The sequence below is a fragment of the Myxine glutinosa genome, chromosome 7 (genome assembly GCF_964187855.1).
Source record: "Myxine glutinosa chromosome 7, kmMyxGlut1.1, whole genome shotgun sequence".
Classification (NCBI taxonomy): Eukaryota; Metazoa; Chordata; class Myxini; order Myxiniformes; family Myxinidae; genus Myxine; species Myxine glutinosa.
The window spans coordinates 187,763,014-187,773,013 of NC_136267.1; the positions used below are offsets into that span (position 1 = coordinate 187,763,014).

The window sequence follows — 10,000 nt, forward strand, 5'->3', positions numbered from 1 at the left end:
CACCCGTTAGCTGGTATAATGAGCATTATCCCCTGTGCCGCACCAGCACTTGATGTAGGGGTCGTTACATCCGCCATCTCGGTGCAGTCCTTTCTCTGCCATTCTGAGGTTTTCCTGGTTTATCAGGCTTTTATTCAAAATGTCATGGAATTTGGTTCCCCATTCTGGACTTGTGGTGCTTCTTCCCATCTCAACTCCCTAGTGTCCACGGAGTTGAAAGCCCTCCACGTCATTGGCATCTCATGGTAAGAGGCTGATCTCATGATCTGCTTCTCTCTCACTGCAGGCATGTTGGTGGACTTGCTCTTTTCTTGAATCTAGATTGATGTTACTGCGGCCCTTTCATTTCTCCGCGAGTTTCAAGTTAAATTTATTCTACTTCAAGGTCTTGTCTTCTTTTCCACCCATCAAGTCTGTTTGATCACCATTCATATTCTCCGACATTGGTAACTATCTTCCCGAGTCTGTCGTCTGATCCTGTTCCCTCTTGTATTGCTGTCCATCACTACCTCCAGGTCTCTCCAATTTCTACCTCAGGTTAATCACACCCTCTGAGACCAAATTTCCCTTTCACCTGCAACTCATTTAATCTTATTGTGCATCCGTAAGTTATTGTCTTGGTTTGCCCTATTTTGTTTTTATTGACCTTTTGTCCCTTGTTCAATATGAAAGTATGTTTGTTTGTTTTTGTGGTGAGCAGTTGATGTTGGCCCAGCATCAGTCATGGTGGGTAGCCTTGTAGCTGGGAAGCGCATTGCACAAGCCAGTGGGAGAGAGCTGGTAATGGGTGATGATGGAGACCAAGGTAGCAAGGTGGGTGTTTCCTCGATTCAGAAATGCCAGAACTTTTCCTTCAGAAATGGCTGATATTAAGTTAAAAGACTTATCCTCCACCTATGCAATAGCAATGGTAACCCTGTATTGCAAATGCATGGTTTGGTATGACTAATCAATTATCATATGAAATAATGTGATGAATTTACACCTGTCTGTATGTCATTGTGTTCCCCTTTGATCGAGTGGAGTCTATGAACATGTAATAGATGTTAAGGAACTCATAATATTGCACATGCGCAATTACTATTGTTACCTCCGCCACCTGCAGGGCCTTCACAAAGTATTCACACCCCTTGACTTTTTTCACATTTTGTGTTGCAGATTGAATTTAACATGGATTGACCTGAGGTTTTTTTTGTCACTGATCTACACAAAATGTCCCATAATGTCAAAGTAGAATTTTTTTCTTGAGAATTTATTTTTCCAAAATATTTAAAAATGAAATACAGAAATATGTAATTTACATCGGTCTTCAACCCATGATACTCGTATGTCGACATGCTGACGTGACAAACACTGAACACAGCCACTGAGCTTGGGGGAAGTGCTGTCACTGCCGTCACTTCCCGGGATACTCTGGGTACCAGTGACGTCGCAACAATGGCCTCGCTTTTCTCACCGAACTCTGTGGAATTTCCTCCTCCCCATGGATGCCAACAATGGGAATTGTCCATGCTTTGTCCTTTTAAAGCAAGGAAGCAGCACATACTGTTTTTAAAGTCTTTGATATGACTTGAACCGGTCCAAACCGGATGGGTGTTTTATAGGAGACACCATCTCCTTACTGGGTAGCCGTTGGCTCCCTACGGTGTTATTTTTGGTCCTAGCAGGGTGTCACAGTCACCGTCACTGTCCCCACTGGGAAAGCCAGTGAAGGGTTTCGGTTTAGTCGCTGACAACCCGACCATGTGGCAGGTAGCACTGGGCTACACGTTATCAGTGGCAATCCCAAAAGACTGACCTGACAAAAAGCTTTGATCCATTTGTGTCCTTGACCACATTAAATTGATCTCTGGTGTAGTCTCTGGTCTCTGGTCTCTGGTATCTGGTGTAGTGTAGTCTCTGGTGTAGTTCAGCACAAACTTATCTGGAGATGGTGTCCATCACTGCTACACCAATTATACTGGTAATAATAATAATAATAATAATTCATTTATTTTGTATAGCGCTTTTCCAGAAGCCCAAAGGCACTTTGACAGAGTGGCAAACATAATGCATAGACAAGTCTTCTTGTAAATCAAGAGCGGCCGATTCAAAGATCATGTATATAATGCATGCAAGTCAAGTAGGAGGGGTGCCATTATCATTTGCAGTGCCTGGACATCAGAGTTAATGAATCCTCCCTTGGCTATGCAGTCTGATCCAATAGTAGCAATAAAATCCCTTTGTACCATTTGTAGATCATGCCAGCTTGTTCAAGAAAGTTCAGATGTAAGTGAGTCATACAAGTTGTTCTTTGTATCGTCCTTATCCCGGTTTGTTGGTGCACAGCAAACCAAGACGGGCATGTGTCCAGGACTATGTTGATAACAAACGAGGTGACGAGCGATTCTGTCGGGTGAGGGCCTATCTTGTTGTCTGGTCAAAAGCTAGGGCTACTCCTGCCGAGGGGATACCATAATTTCTACCAGATCAGAGGTAATACCATGCCTTGCTCAGTACCTCAACTGAATCTTGAAAACACATTTCTTGAAGATCGGCTATATTAATCCTCAAACGAGGCAGGAAAGAAGAGAAGTTGCGCCATCTTGATGGAGGGTGAGAACGCTCCATGTTGCACATCCCATTTGCTTACGCAAGTTTTCTTATTCCCATCTGTGGTCTGTGGTTGGTTGAAGGGTCGATGTCCATGTAGATCAGTCTGGGTATCATCCATGGGAGTATCTGTAACAAGGGGCTGACATTCCCTGATCCAGGGGCATGTGGGCAATTTGGAAGCGCTCCACAACCGAGCTGAGGTCAGATTAGTTTGCGATGGAAGTGTGTAAGGGATGGGTACAACAGTACGCTGTAACAGGGCCACCGCGTGAAGGCTCCCCAGGACGAATCCTGTAAAATATAGCACTGGTCATACAAAAGCATTCGTCATGTCGGTGACTCGACACAGTAGGCAAGGGCAATTGTGTACATTGAAGCTGTCGTCATAAATCCAAACCTTACTCTTTCAAAATCTCGAAGCTTCCCAGATTCTGCCACTACCAGTTTTCTCAGAGAAAAGATTGTGCTATTGTCGTGTAAACAGAATATACTGGTGTGCCAGATAATGCAACAAATGATCTGCAGTAATTCGGTAAACATAAATCGATGTAATAATGATGACCAACTTTGTGTTGTACCATTATATGCGATAAGGAAAATCACAACTAAAGTGTGAAAATATGATATCGGGACAAAGCGCACTTCAGCTCAACTAAGGTGAAGAAACGATCATGACAACGATGAATCAACGGGAGACACATGGGAGAGACAGGTGCACACCAGAAGTTTGGTGAGATTTCACAAAAGTTTGATGGTGTAGTTCAGTGACAACACAGACACTGCCCAGATACAGTCACGTGAAAAAGTAAGTACACCCCATGTAAAGTTTTGACTTTTTCAACATATTTCAACATACAGCGATTTGATCTTCATTTCAACAATATTGATAGATAAAGGTGATATCATATAACAAATATCATGAAACATTTACATTTTGTAGTCCATTGTATAATTTAAATAAACATAAATGCAAATTTTGCATGTGGAAAAAGTAAGTACACCCTTGGCTCTAATAGGTGGTATTGCCCCCTTTGGCAGAAACAACCTCAAGTATGCGTTTCTTATAACTGTCTACCAGTCTCTGACATCGACGAGGAGAAATTTTTGCCCACTCCTCCATGCAGAATTATTTCAGCTGTGCGATGTTTGAGGGGTTTCTTGCATGCACAGCTCGTTTCAAATCCCCAAACAACATCTCGATGGGATTTAGATCCGGGCTTTGACTTGGCCATTCCAGAACCCTCCATTTCTTTCTTTTCAGCCATTCCTTGGTGGATTTACTGGTATGTTTAGGGTCATTGTCATGTTGCAAGGTCCACCTTCGGTTGAGTTTAAACTTTCCGACAGATGGCCTCACATTATCCTCAAGCACCCTCTGGTACAATGAAGAATTCATAGTGGATTCTATGATGGTGAGCTGCCCAGGCCCTGATGCAGCAAAGCTTCCCCAAACCATAATATTTCCACCACCATGCTTTGCAGTTGGTATCAGGTTCTTGTGGTCAAATGCTGTCTTTGGTTTTCGCCAAACATGTCTTCTGGTACTGTGGCCAAATAGCTCTACCTTTGACTCATCTGTCCAGAGCACATTGTTCCAGAAGTGCTGGTCTTTGCCGAGGTGTTCATTGGCAAACTTTAGTCTTGCCCTGATGTTCTTTCTGGACAGCAAAGGTTTCCTTCTGGCACACCTCCCATGCAGATCAAATTTTTGCAGCCTCTTTCTAATGGTAGACTCGTGCACTTTGACATCAACAGTGGCAAGAGCTACCTGTAGGTCCCGTGATGACATTCTGGGGTTCTTCGAGTCTTCTTTCGGCATCTTGCGGTCTGCTCTCGGGCTGAACTTGATGGGACGGCCTGGCCTGAACAAGTTGGCAGTTGTTTGGAATCTTCTCCACTTGTAGATGATCTTCTGGACAGTTGAATGATTGATTTCAAATTGTTTGGAGATCTTTTTAAATCCCTTCCCAGACTCGTAGGCATCTATAACCTTCTTTCTGAAGGCCTCAGAGAGCTCTTTTGATCCCGGCATGGTGACGCCACACACTTCAACAACAAAGAGCAAACCAAACTAAATGTCTGAAGTTTAAATAAGACAGGTTCCTCCAAGATCCTCTCTAACGATGTTCTAATCATTTGCACCTGAGCTGGTGCACCTGATTCTAATTTTAGGTATTTGAAGTAGTGATAAGTCTCGGGGTGTACTTACTTTTTCCACATGCTAAATTTGCATTTACGTTTATTTAAATTATACAATGGACTGCAAAATGTAAATGTTTCATCATGTTTGTTATATTATATCACCTTTATCCATCAATATTGTTGAAATGAAGATCAAATATCTGTATGTTGAAACATGTTTAAAAAGTCAAAACTTTACATGGGGTGTACTTACTTTTTCACGTGACTGTATGTGGACATATCGATGGATGACTGTGTCCTGAGTTGCTGTATTGTCATGGTTTACACCAATCATAATACAAACAATTATTTTGCACAATTGTATTTGTATTATGTGATATTGCATTTTATAAAATAATTGAAGTTGAAGGTTTAAGTTGAAGATTTAAGTAAAAAAATATTTTTTCAAAAAAGAAAAAAAACATTTCAAAATTTTTCTAAATAAAATACCCTAAGGACAAACACATGGGAGATATAAGTGCATACCATAAGTTTGGTTCGATTTCAGAAAAGTTTGAGGGAGTAGTTCAGTGACGAGACAAGACAAGATACACTGCACAGATATATATATATATATATTGTTGCGGACGCGGTTAAAGATGTTATTTTACCGAGCGGTTGGTATTGCCGCGACCGAACAGTTATTCCCCGATTAGAACCCGATTCCACCCAAACGTTGGCCGGATCGCACCGCGGCTGCTCAATGAGGGAAAAGACTAAAACGACGAATGCAAAGAGGAAGACGAAGGCAAAGAAAGGTTTGGAAATACTACTAAATTTATTTACTATTTACACACATAAGCTAAAAGAAAGCAGTCACGTTTATTTACAACACATAAGACGCAGGTGACACAGTGCAAATACTAGCTTACCTACAGTCTTAATTAACCCAGGACAGAACAAACAAAAGACAGACTCACGCGGGGAATGATGACAGGAATCGCAGGAGGTGGATGGCTGGAGGTGAACGCTTGGTGGAGCCAACGCGGAGCTTGGTGGAGCTTTGGTGGAGGTGAACGCTGGCTGGAGGTGAACGCTTGGTGGAGCCAACGCGGAGCTTGGTGGAGGTGAACGCTTGGTGGAGCCTTGGTGGAGGTGAACGCTTGGTGGAGCCAACGCAGAGCTTGGTGGAGCCTTGGTGGAGGTGAACGCTTGGTGGAGCCAACGCGGCTGGTGGGGGGTTGGTGTGACGGGTTCTCTCTCCTTCCCTCACAAGCTTCAGGACTCTTTCTCTCTCTTTCTTAGTCCCACCCAGTCCAACAACTTCCTCTCTTGCTTAGTCCAACTCAAGGCCTTTCTGTCTTCTGATCTCCTCCCTCCTCGACTCTCTCCGGGGGCCTCTGCCTCGGGTTATATAAGCCCCACCCTTGACCCTTTGCGAACCTCCCCAAAACGTTCTCTCTCCGCCCTCTAAAGCCAACCCCTCGTTCTGGGTTGGTCGGCAAGGGCTGGTTCACTCCTCCCCTCTATGACGAGGTGGAGACCCGCCTTTCTTCCCCAACCCTGCCTCGTGGTCAATGGCGGATGAAGGGAAAACCGCCCAAAATGCAGTTGGCAATTGACGAAAAGGGGGAATGGAGGTTTTGGGAATGGGAATGAAGGGAATCTATCTCTTTCACTTGGTGCAATGGAGTACTTCTATTAATGGGAGACACAGCCTTACCCTAAAACACAGAATAAGATATAACTATCGAACAGGGGTATTCTATGATTGGCTGACGTGTATGCTTGTGGACTAATTATGGGACGCCCTTTTGACCTTTACACAGCTCCGGAGGCAGGAGGCGCAGAATAACCAATAATAATCTATCTATAATTCCAGTAATCTCTGTCTGTACGTTTGTACGTTTGTCTGTCTGTGACCGCTGTTTCTCGACAACCACGGGTCCGATATACTTTTAACTTGCCAGGTATATTGCTGGGGACCCGAGGATGTGCCTTTTCAAGGTTTCATATTAATCGGACAATTACTTACCGAGCTATGTCCAAAAAACGATTCAACCAATCAGAGAGCAGCGAACGATCGCGTGTGCCGGCGTTGCGAATGGACCAAACCATTCCATGTAAATAGAGGGGGGGGTTCTGTGGTCGTTGCGAATGGACGAAACCATTTCATGTAAATAGAGGGGGGGGGGATTGTCACTGTACTCGCAAGCCGTTCGCCGTTCGCTTTGGCGTTGCGAATGGACCAAACCATTTCATGTAAATAGAGGGGGGGGATATAATTTTAGATAGATATATAGTACGGGCATATATATAGTACGGGCATGCCCTAGTATTAATAAAGCACACAATCAAAAAAACAGTCCTCATATCCGCAACACTGCACCCTCCTCCTCTTAGGCACGTACCGGGCCTACAACTTTTATTTAGTGTGACACGTAGGTGTAGTTCCCTCTACTTTTAACCTGACCCTGAGTGCGACAGTTTTATAAAACATAAATAAATGTGTCCCGCTGCTCCATTGCACCCTGCCTAACAGACTTACGCCCACAGTTAACCGAATTGCGGAATGGTCTTCAAACTATACATTGACGGTGGGGAGCATTATTTACAATGACTCTGCTTTTATTTACAAGACTAACGCAGGACCTGTAATTGTTCTTTCTGGGGGGGAGACAGTCTGCTCTGCATCAATGCACCATTAAAGCACCCAAAAACGCACCAATACACACCCAAGCACCAATCGGTGCAGTCACCATTGTTCAAAAAAATAAAACCAACAACCCCTAACCCCGCAGGTGATCTCTTGCTCTTCGGCTCCCTCTGCTGGTTATTATTATGTCTTCCAGTTGTTGTCATTCTTTCATTTTCTTACTGGCGGCCTATGTGACTGAAAAATGCACCCAATGTGTCCTTTTTATTTTATTTTATTTATGGCCCACAGGGCCGACTACGTGTGGTTCACCTGTGGGGCATCGGTGCCCTGTGGCCCAGGTCCGCCAGCAAGATTTCGGGCCCTCATGGCCGGTTCCAGCAGAGGGGCCATGCCCCAACCCATGGGGTCCATCAGTGGTGCTCGGCCACAGGCATGTGGTCCATAATGTGGTGCATCGATGCAGAGAGCTGGTTCTGAGAGTGCCGGGCGCACAATGGCCGACTCACGCACGCTCCCCTCGGCGCCCAATGGCGCACAGGTCATGTGGGAGACAAAAGAGACAAATGAGCGAGGGGTAAGGTCACAAGGGTACACATCAATAAGGCAATGCAAGGCGAAATGCGTACGGAGAGCGAAGTGAGAAAGCTCGTCCCTACCGTACGTCACCCCCCTGTCACCTACACTACCCTTGCCCTTACCCCATATGTACAAAATCTACACATTACCAATCCGTCGCTACTGTCACGTCTCCCCATATTTCCTCTATACCAAATTCGTCACCACAATCCCTCTAACCAAAATTTGCCATCACCCAATTCATCATCAATCCTCATAAGGAGGAAGAGATGGAACATCAAGCACAATGTCACACCCATGTCATGATGCGTCTCACATTCCAAACATTTGCACAGTAAAAAATAATCAAAACATGGCATGGTGTGGAGTTACGTCACCTCAGGTGAGTGGATGCAGATGGTGCGAGGAGATCCTTCATCCTATCTATCCTCTAAATGACTTTAACACACTTTACACTACCCGGGGTCTCTCCCTGCCAATCCATTGGCCAACTTACACTATGGGTTCTAAAAACCAATGCCCATTGACCAAACTGTGGTGCTTCTCAATTTGGGGTCTCACTCCCCCGATTCATCTCCCGGTGCCCTTGCACAATTTCTGGGCTGTGACGTGTAGCTCTCCCAGCAGGTCTACCCACCTGCACACCTCCACCACTGCAGTTGCCACCCGAGCTTACCTAGCTCCTCACCCTAACCTAACTAACTGGGGAAGGCCCCTCCTGGCTCTGTCACCCCTTGGTGCCCTCTGGCACTGGGCTACCCGGGTCCGTCCTCCGGATCCTCGGGCCCCATCCACAACTACCGGCTCCCAGAGCCCACCTGCGGCCTCACCTGGCCGACATCCTCACAGTGGTGGAGTGCCCAAACCAACTACACACACTAACAGGCTACACGCCCAGCCATTTCCACAACACGAATGCACCCATCCAAATACCATTCTTTCACCTCGCACCACAGATGCCAATATCCAACCACAATTTACCTATACCCTCTACCTAACACTTACACTACCCGCCCCGGGTATTCGTGATGGGGGTCCACTCTTCCCCCATTCACACCTTCGCACCACCCACTCCACTCCACAGTTTCCACCATACTCACTCCACGACCATCCATTCCAATACTCCATATACTCCACACTCCATGTATTCCATACACCTGTTGGTGCACACCTGTGCACTCACACCTGGTGCCACCTGCACCCTCCTTCCTTCCTGGACCATTTGGTCAACACAACACCCATCACCTTTACTCACTCATACACTGCTCCACACTTGAATACACCTCCATCACTCACACGGCATCATCTGAACTACCTGTTGCCCTGCTAACTTAGTGCTCCCCGTCTTCCCTTTAAACTAAGCACATACCACGGCATTATCATCCACTCTAATCTACCTGCGTCCCCACTACAGGTATCCTTGTCACTAACTAACCTTAACGTTACCTAATGTCATCTTCTAGGTCCCTACACACAATATCCTAACCCACCCGGGCTAGTTTTCACTGCCATCAACCCCATAACCTAGTGCTCCTTTGCCCCCCTCTGTGAGGGATGGTGGATTGGCCATCCCATCACATGGGGCATCTCTTACTATCAATTTTGCACACCAAATCCAACAAATCAAAAATTTGCCAATCATCTGCCAATCACCGTACCAATCATCAAATTTTGCCTTTTTCTAATTTTGGGTCCAAAACACTAACCTCATCACCCGTCTACTTATTAGATCCTCTCGGTGCGCCATGACATCATTAAACTCGGCTTCGCAAAGCCGAGCAATGAATTCGGGTGGTTTGGTTGCCTGCAGGTTGAATCCGTCCGGCTTTCGGTTCAAGGGAGGTGGTTTGGTTGGGCCGAGATTCCACGCACCATCTCGGCGCGGCACCTTGCGGTCCCGGGCCCGATGGCTCAATCTCCCCCGGTCGGAACCCCGTCCCCACGAGGGGGCACCGTTCCGCCTCCTCCCACTCGCCCTTGAACCGGACCGGTCGCCTCGCCCGCCAAGGCCCGGACTCGATCGTGCAGGGCGGGGCCAAGCCCGAATCG

General features: G+C 46.0%; 1 protein-coding gene across 1 annotated transcript in view; it reads left to right on the forward strand.

The window, feature by feature from the left end:
- The window catches only part of LOC137430925 (disco-interacting protein 2 homolog C), a gene marked incomplete in the record, with an annotated part of 587,612 nt that overhangs the window by 440,936 nt on the left and 136,676 nt on the right, over positions 1-10,000 (forward strand). The window contains 1 exon segment of the mRNA XM_078782629.1: positions 701-813. Within this exon segment, the coding sequence (XP_078638755.1) occupies positions 701-813 (113 nt within the window).